The sequence below is a fragment of the Cnephaeus nilssonii genome (genome assembly GCF_951640355.1).
Source record: "Cnephaeus nilssonii genome assembly, chromosome: 20".
Classification (NCBI taxonomy): domain Eukaryota; kingdom Metazoa; phylum Chordata; class Mammalia; order Chiroptera; family Vespertilionidae; genus Cnephaeus; species Cnephaeus nilssonii.
This window is the reverse complement of record NC_137091.1, coordinates 43,792,602-43,815,609: the sequence shown is the minus strand read 5'-3', so window position 1 is coordinate 43,815,609 and position 23,008 is coordinate 43,792,602. Positions and strand designations below refer to the sequence as shown.

At 54.0% G+C, this 23,008-nt stretch overlaps 1 protein-coding gene across 1 annotated transcript; it reads left to right on the top strand.

Moving 5' to 3' along the window:
* Positions 1–4,118: 4,118 nt before the first annotated feature.
* CABP5 (calcium binding protein 5) lies at positions 4,119–23,001 on the top strand (the record flags this gene model as incomplete). Its single annotated transcript, XM_079759809.1, has 6 exons — positions 4,119–4,181; positions 6,030–6,060; positions 6,565–6,708; positions 8,133–8,242; positions 12,676–12,848; positions 22,905–23,001. The coding sequence occupies 6 exons, from the start codon at positions 4,119–4,121 to the stop codon at positions 22,999–23,001; spliced, it is 618 nt and encodes a 205-aa protein (XP_079615935.1).
* Positions 23,002–23,008: the final 7 nt, after the last annotated feature.

Sequence of the window (23,008 nt, the reverse complement as noted above, 5' to 3'; positions counted from 1 at the left end):
TGTATTAAAATACTAGAGGCCTGGTGCACGAAAATCGTGCACTCGGGGGTAGTGGGGGCAGTCCCTCAGACCAGCCTGCACCCTCTCACAGTCCGAGAGCCCTTGGGGGATAGCCTCCTGCCACCACCGCTGTGCTCGCCAGCTGTGAGCCCGGCTCCTGGCTGAGCTGCGCTCCCCCTGTGGGAGCGCACTGACCACCGGAGGCAGCTCCTGCGTCAAGCATCTGCCCCCTGGTGGTCAGTGGGTGTCATAGCAACCGGTCGTTGTGTCATTCGGTTGATTTGCATATTAGCCTTTTATTATATAGGATGTTTTTAATGATTTTTAGAGAGAGGAAGGGAGAGGGATAGAGAAAATCATCAATGAGAGAGAAACATCGATAGGCTGCCTTCTGCAAGCCCCCTACTGGGGATCGAGCCTGAAATTGAGGCATGTGCCCTGACTGGGAATCGAACTGGTGATCTCTTGGTTCCTGGGTCAATGCTCAACCACTGAGCCACACTGGCTGGGCTCTGTTTCTTTTTAATTACATTTCACTTAAGTAGCTCCATGTGGTTAGTGGCTATTGCATTGGACAGTGGCAGTTTCAACTTTAGAAACTCATTTAACCTCCCAGCCACCTAACCAGGGGGCCACCGTCCCAGAGAGGACAGGGAAGCACAGAGGAGGGAAGGGGCTCGCCCAGGGCCGTAGCCGGTGTGCTGGCACCAGGGTCTGACTCCACTCTGGCTCTGGGCCCACACCTTTCGGGGATGGACCTCCTCCTGTGGGAGACAGGAAGTTATAGTGACGTGGGAGACCCAGCTCTGCCTCGCACCCCTGGGGCTAGGCCTGGCCTTCAGTCCTCACACAGCCCTCTGGACCTGACCCCGTGGGGCAGGCAGCGGCTGTATGCGTCTTGCTCATCCTAATAGCCCCAGCCCTTAGTACGATGCCTGGCATTCAGTCTGATCGAGAAGGAGCCAGCCCTTCCCTTCCCGCCTCACCTGTGCACACGGTGGTGGGTCCTGAGGAACGAGCCAGGGAGTCAGAGGGAGCAGCCCCTTAATCAGCGAGCCCAGGGCGGCCGCTGCTGGCGGCTTCTTGTCCTGGGGGCTGCGATTACCCCTCCAATAAAGTGGCTTTTGTTTCTCAGCTGAGAGTTCCTAACAGAGCTCTATCTTAAAGGACTAGTATGCACCCATGCTCATCAAGTTCAATAAAATGTTTAAGGCAATAATATTTGATTGGGTGTTTGTATGCCTGGGGATCCCGGTGTCCGTCTTGCTCTGTGCGGAGCCCCACGGTTCCTTTAGGTGTGCAACTGGGTCTCCCTCCCTACACCCCGCAGGGCCTCTGGGAACACAGGTCCCCGAGCAGCCATGGCTGCCATGTCCTTCTGCCAGGGCTGGGCAGGGGCATGCTCACTCACCAAAGACCCTCATGTACCCCACGAGGTAGGTACTTTCATTATCCCATTTAACAGACGAGGACACAGGCACAGGAATGGAAGGTCCTTTCCCTCGGTCCACTGTCCAGGAAACAGGACCAGGATCTGGTCCAGGCCGTCAGCAGGAGCCCCTGCGTGCATTGCCACTGACTGACTAGTGTCTCCCGAGAGCCTCGTGTGCCCCTGCGAGGAGGTGGTGCCTTATGCCCATGCACGGAGGTGGCAGGTCTGGGGGGAAAGAGATCGTGCTGATGGCTGGAGTATAAGACACCGAAGGGGTGAGCCTGGCGTCTGAGGGAGCAGAGACCATCGTCCCCCTGGTGAAACCACGTTCTGTATAAAATCGGTTGAAACCCATCAAGGGGAGAGGATGCTGGGAGCTGGGCTCTGGGAGGTTTGCAGGAGCAATAACTCGTGATTGCATATGAATTAGAGTGCGTAATCTCTATTTGACACATCACTGATGATGTTCACTTTAATCCTTTGGTTAAGATAGTGTCTGCCTGGTTTCCCCTCTCTAAAGCAGCTCTCCTTTGACATTAGTATTTTGTAAGGAGGCATTGAGCTATGTAAATATTGTCAAACTTTCCAGTGATCTTTTTAAAAAATATATATATTTTTATTGATTTCAGAGAGGGAGAGAGAGAAACATCAATGATGAGAGAGAATCATTGATTGGTTGCCTCCTGCACGCCCCCTACTGGGGATCAAGCCCACAACCTGGGCATGTGCCCTTGACCGGAATCGAACCTGGGACCCTTCAGTGCGCAGGCTGACGCTCTATCCACTGAGCCAAACCAGCTAGGGCTCCACCGATCTTTTTAAAAAAATCTGTGGGCCCAGCCGGCGTGGCTCAGTGGTTGAGTATTGACCTGTGAACTAGGAGGTCATGGTTGGATTCCCAATCAGGGCACATGCCTGGGTTGCAGACTTGATCCCCAGTGGGGGGCATGCAGGAGGCAGCCGATCGATGATTCTTTCTCATCATTGATGCTTCTCTTTCTGTGAAATAAAAATGTATTTAAAAAAAATCTCTGTGGACTCCCAGTTTCCTGTGTTATCTAATATAATTTGCTGTTGTTTATTTTGATTTTCAATTTGCCCCGATGTGGCCGTGGCACTTCCTCAAGCCGACCTGTATTCTGACCTGTCCCCGGGCCGGAGCATTGCTAACCTGGTGCGATGTTTCAGGCTCATCTTACGCTTGTCCTGCTCCGGGCCTGGGACCGGCCATGTCTCCGAGGAGCTGGCTTCCTGTAGTGGAGCGTGGTATTTAGAAGTCGATCTGGATGCGAGAGGTGCTCACTCACTCACCGGTGTCACTGCTCCCGCTCTGAGAGCTAGAGAATACACATTCTGTGCTCAGCGGCGGCTGTGAAATCCATGACCACCCACCACCGCCCCCAGCTCAGTCCAGCACCACAGGGCTCCTCCTCTCCCCCTTTCTGTATGAACAACGCCCCTTTCCAGCTGTGAGGAGCCGGACCTCCGTTAACCTTCACGTAATCCACATGTGTGGCCAGTCTCCTGTCCCCATTGCCACCCCACCTCTGTGGGGACACCTTTCTCACGCTGGTCTGGCTTCAGCCGACACCATGCCACCCCCACGAGTGGACGTCCTCGGGACACCCCCCCAGGCGAGGCGATGACCCCTGCATAGAGTCCCTCCTCGGCCCGTGCTCCAGTCCCCACACAGGCTGCGCCGGCAGGCCCATCCTCACCTTCCCAGGCGCAGACTCAGGCCGGCTGCCCCTCTGTGGGGACACCTCCCTCATCCAGACCCTGTTTGAACTCTGGCTCCCCACAGTGATGGCCCCACTTCCCTCCCGATCCTCCTCGCCTCCTCGGGCTCTGATCCCATGACATCGCACCTTGTAGTGGAGCGTGGGCGGGCATCTGCACCGGCTAGATGCCCGCCTTGCACCATCCCCCCCACCCCAAATTCCCAAGTTATTCAGAAAGAAAGGGAGGAGATGAGCATGGGAAGAGCAAACACCAACCTCTTAACCACTGTGCACGCCTCCTCCCTGCTGGTCGGTGCACATTCCGGACTCACACAGAAGCTCCTCGGGCCTGACAAAGGATGCCCGTTGGACTCAAGCAGACCTGGCCCTGCCACTTACCGATTGCATAAGCCTAAAGCAAGTGACTCCGTTTCCTCATCTGTAAAATGGGAACGTATTACCGACCTCAGGAGTCGTCCTGAGGATTAAATGACATCAGGGACACAAAGCCCTTCGCACAGGGCTGGGCACACAGCAAGCTATGCAAGGTCATCGCTGCGTGAAGTCCTCTCCGTCTTCACATGCCCAGAGGCCAGCAGGGGCCAGGCTTGGAGTGGCGCCCCCCTAGTTGAGACACCTAATGAACGGATGCCCTCTGCTCTAATCCCCACTTTTTAAACTCTAATTCCATTCTGGGGATAAAAGGTCAGAGCCTGAGACCAGCTGTGCCTCCGTCTCACTCGAGCCAGATGGGGAGGCAGGGACGCTCTGATCCTCCCCCCCCCCCCCCCCCCCCAGGAGCTCTCCGCCCCAGCTGCCACAGCTCTGGGACCCCGGCGCCCAGGGAGAGGCCAGGAGAGGCAGAGAGGTGATAGAGAAGATAAGGAGGCTGAGCCACCGAGGGGCACCGGGAGGAGGGGAGCCGTCTTGAGATTGGTGCCTGGTGAGCTCCGCCCGGCCCCTCCATGCAGTTCCCCATGGGCCCTGCCTGCATCTTCCTGCGGAAGGGCATCGCTGAGAAGCAGCGGGTGAGGCGGGGGCAGTGGGAAGGATGGCGGGGGGGGGGGGGCGGCAGCAGGGGCGCCGTGGAGCAGGGAACAGGTGGGGGAGCGTGAGCTGAGGAGAGGAGGCTCCAGGGAGCACGCTGGGGACACGAGGGTCAGTGAAATGGGCGAGGGTGAAAGGGGGAGGTCAAGGGGGCGAAGAAAATGGAAGGGGAACTGGGATGATGTCAGTATCGGGACCACCATTTTCCCTGTGGACACCCTCAGTGGTGATGATGAGGAGGGTAGCTGGCACTCATTAAGTCACTGCTATGTGCCCAGCCCTGTGCAAAGGGCTTTGTGTCCCTGATGTCATTGAGTCCTCAGAGCGGCTGAGGTCGGTAATACTTTCATTCCCATTTTACAGATGAGGAGACTGAGGCTGAGACATGAAGTCACTTGCTTTAAGCTTATGCAATCACTGTGGCAGGGCCAGGTCTGTTTGTTCCCATGGGCACCTTTTGTTAGGCTCTAGATCTCTATATATAAAAGCCTAAGTGACTAGATGACCGGACGACCGAACGACTGGTCGACCGGTCGCTATGACACGCACTGACCACCAGGGGGCAGATGCTCAATGCAGGAGCTTCCCCCTGGTGGCCAGTGCACTCCCACAGTGGGAGTGCCACTCATCTGACCGACGGGGAGCCAGATGCCTGCTGGCAAGTGCAGCTGTGGTGCGAGCCTCTCCCGCCTCCACGGCAGCGCTACCGAGCGAGGCAGCAGGCGCAGTGGGGCCGGGCTCGGGCTCTTTCCCGGCCACCTGCTGCTTCGTGCACTATGACATCCCTCGGGGGATGTCCGACTGCCGGTTTCGGCCCGATCCCCGTAGGCCTGGCCCTGAAACTGGCAGTCCGACATCCCCAGAGGGATTGCAAGAGGGCGCAGGCCAGGCTGAGGGATCCCACCGGTGCACGAATGTGTTAGCAAGTCTAATAGTAATAACAGAGAGAGGGAGGGGACATGGGGGGACGGGGATGACAAGAAAGAAGCTAGGGGCAAGGCTCCGAGGACAAGGGGAAGAAGGGGTGACAGACCAGAGGCGGGTGGAGTTTCCCAGGTGGCGGCCTCCTCGCCAAGCCTGGCCCTTCAGGGCTGCCCAGGATGGGTGGCAGCAGAAATGACTGGAAATTCTCAAAGGTTTTAGGAATTGGTCCTGATGGCACTGATCATCCCTCCGGGCCGCCCCTGGACACTGGTCCCTCCTCACAAAGGGATTCTAACTCTTGGGAGAAAGGATCAGAAATTCTGTCCTGGAAAGAATTCCGACCTGGGAGCCAGGAGCCCTGAGTCCACCTCTCAGCGCTCGCTGCAGCCAGAGCGGTGTGACCTTGGGCAGGCTACCCCTCTGTCCCTCAGCTTCCTCTTCGATAAGATGGGAGTGGCCTTTGGGCCGACCTCGCAGAGCGGTGCTGAGGTTTAAAGGAAGCGATGGTGGGAGCTGCCGGGCATAGTCAGCCATCAGAACACACGAGCTGTGACAGTAAGACTCACCTTCTTCACCTGGAGAAGGAGGGGGTTGGATCCGATGACCTCTGAGCTCCCGGCCGGCACCGTGGGATGGCTGTCTCTTTGGGAAAGGCGGAGGGAGAGAGATCAAGATTCAAGGATGGTAGAGAGGCAACGAGAAGGGTGAGGAAGAGGGCGATAGCTGTGGAACGGGAGTCGGGGGACAGGAGGAGGAAGAGGAGAGGGGTGGAGGGAGCAGGGACTGGAGGAGAGACAGGAAGGGGGGAAGAATAGCTTGGGAGAACGTGGGCACATGTTTGGAGAATTGAATGTTGGATCCCTGACCCTCTCTCCAAATTCCATCTCCCTGGCCTTCCTCTCCAGGAACGACCACTCGGACAAGATGAGATCGAAGGTAACACCCTCCCCCCCAAAGGCCCCCACATCACCATCCACCCACTTGCCTGCTCTCTGTCCCTTCGTGCAGTTCAGTGTAAGTCCCCTCACATGAAAAGTTTACATTGCTCTCTTGCCGCTCAGCAGTGATTTTGTGGAACCCTTTCTCATGGCAGTGTAGGTACCCCCAAATATTTAGAAGGCATACCCATCCCCGGGTGTCTCAGAGACCCAGGGGGGTCACATGAGTTTTAGAATGAATAGAAAATTATTGGTTCTTCTTTTGATGGTTTTGAACTTTCCCATAGCTTCGCCCAAGACTTGGGAGGACTTCATGGCCACCGTTTGGTGGCCTCTTGCTAACACATGTCATGTATCACTCCTTCTTGAAATATTGGCTTTTAAAAGCGTGTTCTCCTTTGAGGAGTCTCTAGTCTGTGCCTCATTGATGGTTTCAAGGGACGCCACTCTTCCCCATTGGCGGTTTCGAGTTCCTCCAAAGTTCTCCCCTCTTAACTTTCAGAGCTCCGGGAGGCGTTTCTGGAGTTCGACAAGGACCGAGATGGGTTCATCTCTTGTAAGGACTTGGGGAATCTCATGAGGACCATGGGTTACATGCCCACGGAGATGGAACTGGCTGAACTGGACCAGCAAATCCGCATGAACTGTGAGGCTGGGGAATGGGAGCGATTCCGGGGCGAGGGGAGGGCTGAGGGTGTACCCGGGAAGGACAGAGAGGTTGAGAGTGGAGAGAGGGAGGAGGGTCGGAGGGACTGTTCGTAGGCAGGCAGCAGTGAAGCGGTTAAAATGGTGACTCTTAGGGATGGATTTGGGTTCAAGTCCCAGTCTGTTATGTACTAATGTGGTCATTTTGAAGAGTGGAGTTAAGCCCCGGGACTCTCAATATTTTTTCCCTTCAGTTTCCCCATCTGTTGAGTGAAGATTATATCACTCCTTACATCATGAGACTGTGGGTAGGAAGGGATAAAGATGCTAACGCAGGTAAAGGCTTAGCTTCCAGCAAATGCTTATTAAATCTCGGTTATTACTATCACCACCAAGATTGACCAGTGGAGCACAAGATTGGAACTGCTTTTTTTTTTTTTATAATATATTTTATTGATTTTTTACAGAGAAGAAGGGAGAGGGATAGAGAGTTAGAAACATCGATGAGAGAGAAACATCCATCAGCTGCCTCCTGCACACCTCTCACTGGGGATGTGCCCACAACCAAGGTACATGCCCTTAGACCAGAATCGAACCTGGGACCTTTCAGTCCGCAGGCCGATGCTCTATCCACTGAGCCAAACCGGTTTTGGCTGGAACTGCTTTATATATATATATATATATATATATATATATATATATATATATATATATATAATGTTTATTTCAGAGAGGAAGGTGAGGGAGGGAGAGAGTGAGAAACATCAATGATGAGAGAGAATCATTGATCAGCCGCCTCCCGCACACCCCACACTGGGGATTGAGCCAGCAACCTGGGCATGTGCCCTTGACCGGGAATTGAACTGTGACCTCCTAGTTCATAGGTCAGTGTTCAATTGCTGAGCCACGCCGGGTCAGGCAAGATTGGAACTGCTTTTGATGCTGGAAACAAAATTGGACTTGGAGCTAGTGTCGATGAATAGTGTTGCAAAAAGGATGTTTATTTCTTTATTTTTCTCAGAGAGCAACTAGAGCTGATCTGGGGATGGAAGTTGGGTTTGCCTCTGGGCATGTTACTGAGTGAACAGGGTTGAATTCCAGGACGTGGAAGTGTTCACGTCTGGAAGAGACTTTGTGCTCATGTAATTCACACTCTCCCTTCTACAGAGGAGGGAGCGTAGATGTGGAGCAACGAAGAGGTTTATTCCAGGCTACAGGGACAATTAGCTCCTCCCCCCCCCCCCCCCCCCGCCCCCATACTCCTCTCCTCTGTTCAGATCCGAGTCCCGAGGGCTTGAGTTGGCTGAGAGAGAAGTCGGAAGGCAGAGAGACCGGAGAAGGTCTATGTCTTGGACAGACCTGAAGGGCAAAGGGGGGTAAAGGGGGGCTGGGCAGACCTCACCAGACCTGCCTCTCCTTCCCCAGTGGGCAGCCGCGTCGACTTTGACGACTTTGTGGAGCTGATGACCCCCAAATTGCTCGCAGAAACGGCCGGGATGATTGGCGTCCAGGAGCTGAGAGACGCCTTCAAGGAAGTGAGTTGAGGTTTCACCATGCGGGGGGGGGGGGGGGGGGGGGGGGGGCTCAAGCTCACCCAGAGGTCAATGACTTGTCATTCACCATCGACAGAGCCCACCCAAACCAACTGTTTTTCTAGCTATGGTGGGATTTATAGAGAAGGAAAATAACATATTTGAAGCCCTTGCCATGGACAAAGTCCTCTACCTATTTTAGCGAATGTAACCCTCACAAATCAGGGCAGGAGTTAGTAGTCATTTATCTCTCTCTCTCTTTTTTTTAAAATATATTTTATTGATTTTTTACAGAGAGGAAGGGAGAGGGACAGGGAGATAGAAACATCGATGAGAGAGAAACATCAACCAGCTGCCTCCTGCACACCCCCCACCGGGGATGTGCCCGCAACCAAGGTACATGCCCTTGACCAGAATCGAACCTGGGACCCCTCAGTCCGCAGGCTGACGCTCTATCCACTGAGCCAAACCGGTTTTGGCTCTCTCTCTCTTTTTTAATTGTTTAAAGTATTACATATGTCTTCTTTTCCCTGATTGACCCCCCCCGCCACTCCCACCCCCTAGGACAAGCCCCCCACCGCCCAGTGTCCGTGTCCATTGGCTAATATGCATGCATACAAATCCTTTGGTTTTGTATACAAATACAAATCAGTTATTTATCTCTTTTAAATTTTTTGTTTATTTATTTTAGAGAGAGCGAGAGGAAGGGAGAGAGAGAAACACGGATTTGCTGTTCCACTTATTAAGCATCCATTGGCTGCTTCCTGAATGTGCCCTGACCGGGCATTGAACCCACCACCTTGGTGTATCGGGACGATGCTCTAACCAACGGCGCTCCCTGGCCAGGGCTAGCAGTCATCTTAATCACAAATATGAGGAACCGGAGGCTCATGGATATTACAAATCTTACCCGAGATCCTGGAATCCCCAAAACACATTAGGACCCCTCGTCTGCTAGTGTGTAATAAGAAGACAGAATCAAAAAGCGTGAGGTCCCAGAAGGGACGCCCAGATCATGTGGTTTAATGCATGTGTTGCAGTGAAGAGATGCTTTAAAAATGAGACCCAGGGAGCGTGGGGCTGGCTGAAGTTCACCCCCACCCCCGATTAAATGCTGTCCTCGCTCAGAGCGCTTTCAGCCATATGAGGCAAAAACGTAGAATAGTATGGAGGAGACTCTGGAGCCAGGCGAACGTGGGTCCGAAACCCCGGGAGGGCCACCTACTCGCTGTGGGGGTCAAGCTCCCGCTTCATGGAAAGACCTAGAGCTGCAGCGTCCAGCAGAACTTCCCGTGGCCACGGACCCGCTCTGTCCAGGACGGCGGCCGCTGGCCACGTGGCAATCGAGCCTTTGAAGCATGGCAAGTGTGACCCAGGGACTGAATTGTTAATTTTATCTAATGTTGATTAATTCCACGCAAGTGATTTGTTTAATTCTCATGTATAGTCGGTTGACTAGAAATTCAATTTGTTTCCATTTAGAAAGAATGCTGGAGCCCTAGCCGGCTTGGCTCAGTGGATAGAGCATCAGCCTGCGGACTGAAGGGTCCCAGGTTCGATTCTGGCCTGGGTTGCGGCTCGATCCCCAGTGGGGAGTGTGCAGGAGGCAGCCGATCAGTGGTTCTCTGTCATCATTGATGTTTCTATCTCTCTCTCCTTCTCTCTTCCTCTCTGAAATCAATAAAGAAATATATTTTTATTTTTATTTTTTAAAAATATATTTGATTGATTTTTTACAGAGAGGAAGAGAGAGGGATAGAGAGTTAGAAACATCGATGAGAGAGAAACATCGATCAGCTGCCTCTTGCACACCCCCTACTGGGGATGTGCCCGCAACCAAGGTACATGCCCTTGACCGGAATCGAACCCGGGACCCTTGAGTCCGCAGGCCGACGCTCTATCCACTGAGCCAAACCGGTTTCGGCAAGAAATATATTTTTAAAAAAAGAATCCTTGATTCAACTATTGGAACACATTTGTTTAGAACCGTGGTCGGCAAACTGCGGCTCACGAGCCACATGCGTTGCTTGGGCCCCTTGAGTGTGGCTCTTCCACAAAATACCATGTGCGGGCGCCCACGTACAGTGCGATTGAAACTTCGTGGCCCATGCGCAGAAGTCGCTTTTCGGCCTGGGCGAGTCTATTTTGAAGAAGTGGCGTTAGAACACTCAATGGGCCAAAGAGCCGCATGTGGCTCGCGAGCGGTGGTTTGCCGAGCACTGGTTTAGAACAACGTGGGTGCGTGAGTCTCCCGTGTAGGTATACATTTTGTGAGATCTAAGTACAGGTCAGGCTCTGGTTGGGTAGCTCAGTTGGTTGGAGTGTTGTCCCAATGAGCCAGGGTTGTGGGTTCGACCCCTGTATTTGTTGTTGTTAATCCTCACCTAAGAATATTTTTTCCCATTGATTTTTAGAGAGTGGAAGGGAGGGAGAGGGGAGAGAGAGAAAAAAAACCATCCATGTGAGAGAGACACACTGATTGGTTGCCTCCTGCATGCGCCCTGACCGGGGCGGGAATCAAACCTGCAACCAACCCATCAGTGCAAGTACCGACACTCTAACCATTTGGAAACACTGGCCAAGGCAGATTTATATTTAATTTATTTTTATGTTTTTATTTTTAATTTTTTTTTTATTGATTTCAGAGAAGAAGGGAGAGAGAGAGAGAGGGAAACTTCAATGATGAGAGAGAATCATTGATCGGCTGCCTCCTGCACGCCCCCTACTGGGGATTGAACCCGAAACCCGGACATGTGCCCTTGACTGGAATTGAACCCGGGACCCTTCAGTCCGCAGGTCAACGCTCTATCCACTGAGCCAAACAGGCTAGGGCGGATTTAGGTTTTAAATGAACGTGATATGTGGACACAGACCCTGTGGGACTGCGATGGGAACCGGAAGACCGATTAGGAGGCTGTTGCCATAATCCCGACCAGAGATGAGTGTGGCCCGTGCTGGGTTAGCGTCAGCAGAGCAGGAGAGGGGTGGTGGGCTCCCCAGTGCATGGTGGACAGAGAGCGAACAAGAAGCCCAGGTAAATTGGTGGAGGGCGTGCAGTGGACAGGCTTGGAGGCAATTAATTAATTCAGCAAACATTATCCAGTGCGACAGTGTGAAAGGCACCCTGGGGAGACTGTGGGCGGAGCAGTAACGGAGGCAGTCAAATTACCTGCCCTCCAGGAGGTGACATTCTCATGGGTGACAATGTGCAGAAGCTCTTAGCTTGGCCAGTAGGGGGCGTGCAGGAGGCAGCCAATCGATGTTTCTTTCTCATCGATGTTTCCATCTCTTTATCCCTCTCCCTTACTCTCTCTCTACAAACCAATAAAAACATATATTTTAACAAGCTCTTAGCTTAGTTCTTTAGTTACAATAAGTGATCAGTAAACACTGCTTTGTTTTTATCATCATCATCATCATCATCATTCTCCTCATTGCTAGTAAAGTTGACCCTTGAACAACACAGGTTTAAACTGTGCGGGTCCACTTTTATGGGGTGCCCCCCCCCAAAAAAAATATATACACACATTTTGAATAGTTATAAAAGCAGTGGTTATTAAAATACATTTCATTTCTAAATTGAGCTGTCAGCTGCTAAAGTGTGAATACATTTTTGGGGGACACCCTGTCTGTGGCTTTTTTTCAATGCATATATTGGAAAATATTTTGGAGATTTGTGATCATTTGAAAAAACTGACAGATGAATCTTATGGTTTTTAAAAAAATTTATTTATTTTGCCCTAGCCGGCTTGGCTCAGTGGATAAAGCGTCAGCCTGCGGACTGAGGGGTCCCAGGTTCGATTCTGGCCAAGGGCACATGCCTGGGTTGCAGGCTCGATCCCCGGTAGGGGGTGTGCAGGAGGCAGCCTATCAATGATTCTCTCTCATCATTGATGTTTCTATCTCTCTCTCCTTCTCCTTTCTTCTCTGAAATCAATAAAGAAATATATCTAAAAAAACTTTTAAAATATATTTTTATTGATTTTAGAGAGGAAGGAAGAGGGAAGAGAGATAGAAACATCAATGATGAGAGAGAATCATTGATCGGCTGCCTCCTGCATGCCCCCTATGGGGGGATCGAGCCCTGAACCTGGGCATGTGCCCTTGGCCAGAATCGAACCTGGGACCTTTCAGTTCACAGGCTGATGCTCTATCCACGGAGCCAAACCGGCCAGGGCATGATTTTTTTTTATACCACTTTCTCTAGCCTACTGTGTTGTAAGAATACAGCATACAACACATATAACACACAAAATAGGTGCTGACGGATGGGTTTACGTATGGGTGAGGCTTGCGGTCAGCAGGGGGCTATCGTCGTTGAGTTTGAGGGGAATCTAAAGTCACAGGCAGGTTTTTGACGGGGCAGGGGGTCGGTGCCCCTCGCCCCTGAGTCATTCAAAGGGTCAACTGCACGGTCCCCTCCTGCTCCTCTTCAGTTTGACACCAACGGCGACGGGGCCATCACCCTGGGAGAGCTGCGGCAGGCCATGCAGAGGCTGCTGGGGGAGGAGCTCAGCCCGCGCGAGCTCGCCGAGGTGGTCCAGGAAGCCGACGTGAACGGAGATGGCACCGTGGACTTTGAAGGTGACGCTGCCAGCGCCCGCACCCTGTGTGGTTCCCCATCGGCCGCTCCTCCCCGCTCCTCCCCCAGCTTCAGGGTGGGGGTGGGCAGGTTTGGGGAGGGTTTTTGTTGCAGCCCTTTCTGCCCACGTCATTTCAAAGACCTCGGCGTTGCCCCGGCTGGTTTGGCTCAGTGGTTGGAGCGTGGGCCTGATGGTTTGACTCCTGGTCAAGGGCACATACCATGGTTGCAGCTTCCATCCCTGTGCCTGGTCAGGGCGTGAATGGGAGGCAACCAATTGATGTGTCTCGCTCACATCGATGTTTCTCTCTCTCTCCTTTCTCCCTCCCTTCCACTCTCTCTAAGAAATCAGTGGAAAAAATATCCTCGGGTGAGGATTAAAATCCTATCTAATAAAGAGGGAATATGCAAATTGACCGTCACTCCACCACAAAGATGGTGGCACCCATAGGGCAGAACGCTTGCATTGTCGCCCTGGGGACGAGGCAAGCGTTCCATGCCCGGCCGCGGAGAAGGCCTCTGGCTGGGCCAGGCGTGGAACACCTCTGGCCGGGGAGGGCAGTTGGGGGCCATGAGGCCAGCAGGGGAGGGCATTTGGGAGCAATCAGGCCAGAGGGGGGACAGTTGGGGGCCCAGCACGGGGGGCAGTTGGAGGAGAGCAGGCTGGCAGGCAGAGTGGTTAGGGGCGATCGGGCAGGCAGACAGGTGAGCGGTTAGGAGCCAGCGGTTCTGGATTGCGAGAGGGATGTCCAGCTGCCGGTTTAGGCCTGATCCCACAGGGACATCCCCCGGCAGTCGGACATCCCCCGAGGGGTTCCAGATTGGAGAGGGTGCAGGCCAGGCTGAGGGACACTCCCCCTCCCCCATGCATGAAATTCGTGCACTGGGCCACTAGTATTAAATAAATAACAAAGACCTCAGTGCCTCTCCCTTCTCCTCGATTCTCTGGCTGCTCCCGGGGACACCGTGTCCAGGAGCCCAGGCTCGGGCAGGACTCACGGCCACCGCCCATCCCGTCCTTGTTCACTGGGTGCCCTTGTCATCGGAACAAAATGTCCGATCAGATGGAGAGTGGACTGGCCAGTAGCTGAGACTCTGGGGTCAGATTCACAGGGTTTAAACTCAGTCTCTTACTGACTCTGAGGCCTTAGCCTCGTCACGCATTCACTTCAAGTGTCAGTTTTCACATCTGCAAAATGGGGGCGATGACACTTTTCTCCCAAAGTTTTGGAGGAAATTAAAAGGAGCCATATACTGCCCTGGTCGGTGTAGCTCAGGGATTAGAGCGTCGCCCCCCCCCCCCCCCCACACACACACACCCGAGGGTCTCAGGTTCAATTCCCGGTCAAGGGCAGGTCTGATCCCCACCCCGGTTGGGTTGTGTGTGTGAGGCAACCAATCGATGTGTCTGTCTCACATAGATGTTTCTCTCTCTCTCCCCCTCTTCCCTCCCTTCCACTCTCTCTCTCTCTCAAAAAAAAAAAGCAATGGAAAAAAGATCCTCGAGTGAGAATGAACAAAAATCAAAATAAAATAAAAGGAAACAGGCACCTAATGCGCCTTCCTGTCCTCACTCATTTCACTGTTCCTGCCTGGGACACCTTTTCTCTTTCCCCTGGCTAATGTTTTTTTAAAATTCTCACTCAAGGAAATGTCATTTTTAAATTGATTTGAGAGAGAGAGAGAGGGAGAGAGAGAGAGAGAGAGAGAGAGAGAGAGAGAGAGAGAGAGAGAGAGAGAGAGAGAAATCATTGATATAATTGATGTGAAAGAGAAACATGGATTGGTTGCCTTCCGTTCACGCCCTGACTGGGATCGAACCCAAAACGTTGGTAATCAAACCAGCAGCCTTTTGCCTTTTGGTGTTGGGGCCGGTGCTCCCACCAGCGGATCCACCGGCCAGGGCTCGGGGCTGCCTCCTGGTTCTGCTCCTGGAAGGTGTCCCGCCTCGCTTGCCAGGCTCCACGACCCCAGGCCCCCATGCGTGCCTCTGCAGGAGGGCGGATCCCTGACACCCGGCAGCTTGCATTAGCTTCCTTCGGAGGCCACAGAGCACGTCTTCATGGCTGTTCCCCCAAGTCCTCGCCTGAGGAACAGGTGCCTGAAACAGACCGGGAGGCAGCTCCTTTGTGTGGGAGACAAACGGCCGTCAGGCTCTGATGATGACACTTTCTGGTTAAAAACCTCAGCATCTACCTGCTGCCCAAAGGCCCAAGCCAGCGCCCTTCGCCTGATGTCCAAGGGCACCCCTGACCCCACCCTTCCCTCCAGCCTTGCTCCCCCGCCCCGAACTTCCACACCTGGTGCACCCCGGGCACCTGCTCTGCTCCCCCCACTCCTGCTCCTGTCTCCTGGGGTTCACGTCCACACCTTCCCCCATCATCAGTGCCTCTCCAGGTCTTACCCGCCCTCAGGACTTCGCGCCAACACAACCAGCGCTGGACGCGCCCCTTCGGCCTCAGTTGGGGGTGCCGCCCCTTGGGCCTCAGCTGGGGTTCGTCCCAGCTGGGCAGCCTTACAGACCTCTCTGCTGGTCCCCAAAGGCAGTTATCGCCGCAGACCTTGCTGTGTTGACTTGTGTTTGCCCCTCGGCTGTGAAGTCCTGGGCGGGCAGCGAGGGGTCTTCCCTGAACCACCTCTGCTCTGTAACTCCCGATACCTAGTCAGTATTTGCTGCGTGGCTGCTGGTCTGGCCAGGCCCAGGGGACCAGTGGGCCTCACTGAGGATGTGAAGGAGGCAGGAGATAGATCTCTGAGGAGCCGGCCTCAGCCCACACAGGCAAGGGCAGGGCAGACTGACCTCCAGACCTGGGTGGGGCCAGTGGGCTCATCGGCGTGGGTCGCACGCAGCAAAGTCAGGTCAACTGTGTTCCTGCCCCGGCTCGCCACTCCCGCCCACATACCCTCAGGCTCCATGGGTCAACCTCGCTGGCCTGGGTTTGCTTATCTGCGAAGTGGTACTTACCCCTCTGGGGTTGGTGGAAAAGATGAAAGAAGATACTTGTAATTACTATTTATTTAACACGTACTGTGACTTATCCCATATAATAAAAGTGTAATATGCAAATTTTCCCCTGGACCGGGAGTTCTACTGGGAGTTTGACCAGGAGTTCAACTGAGGAATGGGTCTGCCTTGCCAACCTCCTGCAGCCCCTCCCCCCAACCGGCCCGCCCCAATCGGCCCCAATCGGGCAGGCTGGCTGGACCCCACCCATGCATGCATTCGTGCACGGGCCTCTAGTAGGCATTATATTGTTTAACCACTGTAAAAACCATATAAGGTAATTTCTCTTTAAAAATATATATTTTTATTGATTTCAGAGAGGAAGGGAGAGGGAGAGAGAGATAGAAACATCAATGATGAGAGAGAATCATTGATTGGCTGCCTCCTGCACACCCCACACTGGGGATTGAGGCCGCAACCTGGGCATGTGTTAGAACCCTCCTGGGTTCATAGGTCAACGTTTAACCACTGAGCCACACCGGCAGGTGGTAACTTCTCATTTAAAAAAAAATATTTTATTGACTTTTTACAGAGAGGAAGGGAGAGGGAGAGAGAGTTAGAAACATCGATGAGAGAGAAACATCAATCAGCTGCCTCCTGCACACCCCCTACTGGGGATGTGCCCGCAACCAAGGTACATGCCCTTGACCGGAATCGAACCTGGGACCCTTGAGTCCGCAGGCTGACGCTCTATCCACTGAGCCAAACCGGTTAGGGCAAATTCTCATTAATATATATATATATATCTTTATTGATTTCAAAGAGGAAGGGAGCGGGAGAGAGAGAGAGAGAGAGAGAGAGAGAGAGAGAGAGAGAGAGAGAGAGAAACATCAACGATGAGAGAGAATCATTGATCGGCTGCCTTCTGCACGGTCCCTTCCAGGGATCGAGCCCACAACCCGGGCATGTGCCCTTGACCGGACTTGAACCCGGGACCCTTCCGTCTGCAGGCCGACGCTCTATCCACTGAGCCGAACAGGCTAGGGTCCATGAAGAAATGAAGGCCCAGAGGGGTCAGGAAATCTCCCAAGTCCCACGCGGTTCCCGACAGCAGGAAGGGCGCAGGAAGGTGCCGGGGCTGCTCTCAGGAGCAGATCCTCACCGGGACTTCGGTTCACAGAGTTTGTGAAGATGGTGTCTCGCTGAGGAGGTTCTGGGGACGCCAGCCGCTCCCCACCTGGTGTCGGGGATCAAGGTGCATCAATCAGCCTGCGTCCCCCCTCCCCCTCCTGCCCTTGATTTCGGGGGGCGCACTCTGTGTTCCCCTCTGGCTTCCGGCTTCCTCGTCCTCGTGTAAGGGACTCGGGCCACCGAATTAAACCACAGATCAGATTATCAAGGTTTAGGCTAAGCGGATCCCCAGGGAATTAATCCCCCCGCAAAATGTCATCCTGCAAAGAGAGAGACGGGGCAGCAGCCCCCAGAGCCCCAGCTGGGAGCCCCACCTCCGCCTCGCCCTCCTCCGGGGCTGCTCGGGGAGATCCCTCCGAGTGGCTGGGCAGCGGGCTCCAGGCTCCAGCCCCGAACCCCCGACCCAGGTCCAGGCTGCGGAGCCGGAACCGAGGCGTCCTCCTCCAGGCCTCCCCTGCGAGCAGGAGGCCCTCCCCGAGCAGAGGGCAGCTGCCGCCTTCCTCCCCGTGGTGCCCACTTCTGAAATCAGCAGGAAGATGTGCGGACCGGCCCACCGGCTCCAACAGCCTGTTGCATAGAATTAAAAGGTTTAAAAAGTGGAGTCAGTCCGGCCGGCGAGGCTCAGGGATGGACCGCTGACCTAGGAACCAGGAGGTCAAGGGCGCCTGCCCAGGTTTCGGCTCCATCCCCAGTGCGGGGCGTGCAGGAGGCAGCCGATCCATGATTCTCTCTCATCATTGATGTTTCTCTCTCTCCCCCTCTCCCTTCCTCTCTGAAATCAATAAAAATATATATTTAAAAACACACACACTAAAAGTCTGTGGGTTGTGTTTTTTTTTTTAAAAAAAAGTGGAATCAGAATAATGTATTTCCTAACCCATTACTGTGGCCTCTCCTTGTCCTTCTTCACCATCCTGAGACCATGGCATTTTACGCTTCCTACCCTTCGCTCGCTTTCCCCTCCCTCCACCCTCCTTCTGCCTTCGTTTGCTCAACAGCGATGCATGACGTGCTTGTCATGTGCAAACTCGTTCCAAGTCCCCCCTATCCCCCCAGCCCTGGAGCTTACACGGTAACGGGAGGAGACAGCCTCGGAACCAAGTAAAGGAGCAAATGTAATTGTATTGTGCGGGGGCCTGAATGCGGCGGGGGCCAGGCATGGCGGAAATCTCTCTTTTCGGCGTCCAGCACAGAAAGAGAGATGAATGAACCGGTTCTAAGTGGAGGCAGCCAGGGATTGAGAAATAATAGAAAGAAAGAGAGCAAGACGCAGAAATAGATTTATAAAGCTGGGAGCCAGGTGGGACGCCATCCTCTCTGATGGAGAGGCAGGACGACAATGACGACGACCCTGAGCCACACAGCACATTTATTTATACCCCCAATACCAGGAACACCAAAACTTAGGATCAAAGGAGCTTATTTGCATGCCTAAGTAGGCCCTAGCATGCCTGGATTTACATATCTAGTCCCGCCCCTGTGGACACCTGGGCTGATATAAAGGCCAAGCCGATTACACTGTCTGCCATCTTGGGGGAAGGTGTATCCTAGACGCGGCTCTGCCAGTCGTCTCGGACGCAGCTGACAATGTAAGGAAATGCCCATGTGCCTTCCCAGGCGGCCCTCTACAGTATTGAGGATGTTAGAAGGTGGTAAGAGATATGGGGGGGGGGGGGATGGAACAGAAAAGGGGCTTGAGGGGCTTGGGGAGCGCAGAGGAGTGGTCATTCCGCAGGGGCCCGGGGGCGTGACTGTGAACATCCGGGACACGGAGCAGGGTGCGGGCACAGGCCCTGAGCAGGAATGTGCCTGGGGTGCCGGAGGAATGGCCAGGGCCAGGGGGAGGGAGAGGGTGAGCGGAGGTGTGGGAGGCAGTTAGACAGACATGAGCAGAGCAGGACGATGGGCCAGGTACAGGTCAGCAGAGTGAAAGCCCTAAAGGCCTAACAACAGACACCTGGGGGGTGGGGGGGCTTGTCCCAGCGTGACCTGTGCTCCCCTAGCACATCGCTGGCCATGCAGTTTGGACCCCCTGACCTTTCCCCCCTGGAGACAACATCCAGGCCTCCGTTGTAGTTCAGCTCCAGGCCCAGAAAAGCAGCAAAACCAGGCAAGGGATGCCACGGCCACGGCTACTCTCAGGACCAACTGCACTGAATGATGACCCCTGTCCTGGTGCTGGCCAATCAGAGGGGACTCCAACCCTGAAAGGACTCACCTGGAAAGCAGCTGGATAATCTATGGAGATCTTCCCCTGGGACCCCCCCCCCCCCAAGTCTCCACCCTTAACCCCTTAGGACGCAGGTCCCATGGTGTTCTCCCTCCCAGGGGCACACCCACGGCTTGCCCGTCTCCCTCTGGCTCCCCGAGGCGTGTTCCCATTACCTTCCTCGCTCCCCAGCTCCGAGGGCCCCTCGTTGGCCTCCGGAACTTGTTTTCTGAGCCCATGGCTTCACCACGCATTTCTGCCACCTCTGAGATTTCCTAAGTAGATGTTCTCTTACGGTTTGAGCCTTGGCTCTGAATTCTTTCTCAGCCAGAACTCAAGTTCCAAGGCTGCGGAACCCAAATCCGGTCTGACCCACGGGTCTAACACCGGGTGCCGTTCCCGCTGCCGCCAACAGCAAGGGGTCAGTGTGGGTCAGGGTTCCATCACGCGGGTCTGTTCTTCGAGGCCATTTTAAGGATCTCGGAGGGTTCAGAGCAGAGCAGTGACATGATGCAGACCCGCCTTTCCAAGCTGACTTCTGCCTCCTGTCCCAGCTCCATCCCATCCCATCTCCACACCCGCCCACCCATCCATCCCCTCCCTCACGCAGTCAGTATCATATTTGCTGAGTCCCTACTGTGTGCCTGGCACTGTCAGGTGAGGGAAGTAGAGCAGTGATAAGGGACTTGACCTCAAAGAGCTTATATTTTATTTTATTTTAATGTTTTCTTTTTTTAAATATATATATTTTTATTTATTTCGGAGAGGAAGGGAGAGGGAGAGAGAAAGATAGAAACATCAATGATGAGAGAGAATCATTGATTGGCTGCCTCCTGCACGCCCCCTACTGGGGATCGAGCCCACAACCTGGGCATGTGCCCTTGGCCAGAATTGAACCCAGGACCCTTCAGTCTGCAGGCTAACACTCTATCCACTGAGCCAAACTAGCTAGGGCAAGGAGCTTTTATTTTAGAGCCACACAATTAAATAGGCTTTTTCGGCGATGATGGAAATGTCCTTGATCTGTGCCCTGCATTCTTGCAGTCCCTAGCCATATGTGGCGATTAAGTATTAAATGTGAGTGGCACCGGACAGGGTTGGGGCTCAGAGCAGGTCTGCCTCGGGCTGGCTGGTGGTGTGTGGGTTCCTGACTTCGTGCAGGAAAGATTTCATAACATGAGTCCAGGTGGTTGTGAGAGTGCGTTCATTAAAGCAGGGACAGTGACACAGGAAGGGCCTAGGGTAGAAGGAGCTACAGGAGGTTCTAGGCGGCTGCTGTCAGCTCACTGGGGAGTCAGAGACAACGGGGCCTTGGGACAGGATTGGGGGCGGGGAGGGGGGTAAAGCTTGGGACGAGCTGTCACTGCCCATTGCTCCCCTGGTTGCAATCTCGTGGGGACCCTTAGAGTTTTTAGGAGGAAGTAAAAGTTCATGCCCGAGAAGGAGCACAGGCATGTTCTAGAGGGAGCCCACACCGGTATCTTCTATCTTAAGGGTTTTATCTCCCTCCTGCAGGTGAGAACCTTAGAGGAGGGTTTCAGGAGAATATTCATCAGCTCTCCAGGTGTGTGTTTAATATGCTGAGGCATCCAAATGAGCGTAGAGTGGAGTTTGGGATTATTCTCTGGTCGGCTTTGCTGTTTTAGTTTTATCCTGGGTCTGTCTGGCTCTGGTGGGGTTTTTATGAACTCCCCTGACTTCATCTGTCCTTGGGTTCGGCCGGCACCGGTGGCATTAACTGGGCCTCTCTTCTCTCTCTCCCCGACCTGGGGGACTAAGCTCTGTGTTCTCTGGTTGGGGAGAAGAGATATAAGCCGTTTGCTCTCAAGCGTCCTTGGTGAGGGGAGCGAAGTCTCGCGATTCACCAGCTGGCTGAACTTCCTTCCAATGGTTTGGCCTTGTTAGCTATCTGTCTGTTTCCCCATTCTATGTGCCCAGGAGTTTTCCCAGCTTCCTGCTATCCTGCCTCATGATGAGTGAGGCTGAGAAACGGATTTAAAACATTTTTTATTGAATTAAGTTAATAACATTTCATTCATAACTTATTGATCTTGTGAATCTTATGAATCCGACCTCCCCACCTGGGTCTCCCGTGTGGCGAGGGGCCCCTGCCGTGAGCCTGGGCTATTCTAGGTCCTGGAGACAGCCCAGCGACAAGGTCTTTGCTTTCTTGGAGCTTACAGTCCAGGGCGAGGGGAGAAGAAAAGAATAATTACTTAAGAAGGTGCTTTGAGGAACATGAAGTGGGTGGTGAGATACCAAGAGAAGTGGGGGCGGAGGCAGGATGGTTGAATCAGCTGGAGTAAAGGAGGAGGGAGGGGTGGAAGGAGTAGAGGGATGGAGAGAGGAAGAGGGGCAGAAGGAAGAGGAGGAAAAGAAGAGGGGAAGGGGAGGGAAAGAGGAGGAAGAAAAGGAGGAGGGGGAGAGGAAGGGGAGGAGAGGGAAGGGGAGAAGAAAGGGAGGATGGGGGAAGGGGGCCCTGGCCAGTGTGGCTCAGTTGGTTGAGCGCCGTCCTGTGCATTGAAATGTCGCCTGTCAGGTCAGGGCACATGCCCAGGGTCTCGATTCCCCCAGCCAGGGTGATTGTGGGAGGCAACTGATTGATATTTCTCTCGAACACCGATGTTTCTCTCTCCCTCTCCCTCTCTCTCTAAAAGAAAATCAATAAAGACATATTTAAAAAAAAAAAAAAAAGAGGGAGAGAGAGAGGCAGAAAAGAAGGAGGGGAGAGGGCAGGGGAAGGACAACAAGAGATTGCATCTGGGCTCGCAGGGAAACAGATTCTGTCATCGATTATTGATGTCTGCCACGGTCGAGGGGAAGGCGTCACGGAGGCAGTCTTGCAATGAATTTTCTACCCTTCGTTTACTTACTAGTTTATTTATTGATGATTTCCTAAGGACCCACGAATGCTCCACCCAAACCTGTGATTTTCCCAGAAAGAAGCGTGAGGCTGCACTGACTTCTGAGGCTCCCTGGGCTGGCAGCCTGATCTCCCCGCCGCACAGGCGTCTCACCAGCGCAGCCACCACGCACTCGCCCCCTCACCACATCGCTCCTGCTAGGAAGCAGGACGGCAGCCCGAGTTCACGCTCGGGCTCCTGTATTGGTGCCTGGGCCGCGTTTCCCCTCTGTGTTCCACCGGTGACCGAGGGGTCAAGCAAGATAGCAGACAGGGTGTTTCTAAAGGTGATCAGCGAAGCTTGAAAGAGGACACGGAGAAGACGAAGCTGGCCCCACACTTCCTCTTCCTCGGGAGATGGTCCTCCTCCCCTTGGAGAGAAAACCCAGAGCCAGCGTTTAGGTAACAGGTATGCCTGGACTCACACTGCAATATAAACGGTATTGGTGTTCAAGCATTTGGACCCCCCCCCTCCCCGCCCCTCCCCTGGCACCAGCATTTGACCCCCCCGCCCCTCCCCTGGCACCAGCATTTGGACCCCCCCCACCCCTCCCCTGGCTCCTGGGAGCCAGCCAGTCAAAGACCCCTGAGCGCCTCAGCTCTGTTGTGGGAGGTGTGGTGGGAGAGGGACCTGCAAGAAGCAAGTTCTGCTCTGACGGGTGGGACTTGGAGGACGGGCCCTGAACATATTCTCAGTCTCAGACACAGACCGGGGGCCACGGTGGGTGTTTCTGAATAGCCACCCGGTTAAGCTGGTGCCGGAGTTCACACCAGGAGTTCGCACCCCGGAGTTCACACCCCCCTAGTTCACGCCCACCCTTGCCCCTCTCCATTCAGGGGAGAGAGTTTTCACTGCCAGGCCACCGCGGAGGAGGAGCCACGGATGCTGGCATCACCCGTGAGCCACGCGCATGACGGCGCTCAGGAGAAATAGCGCCAGG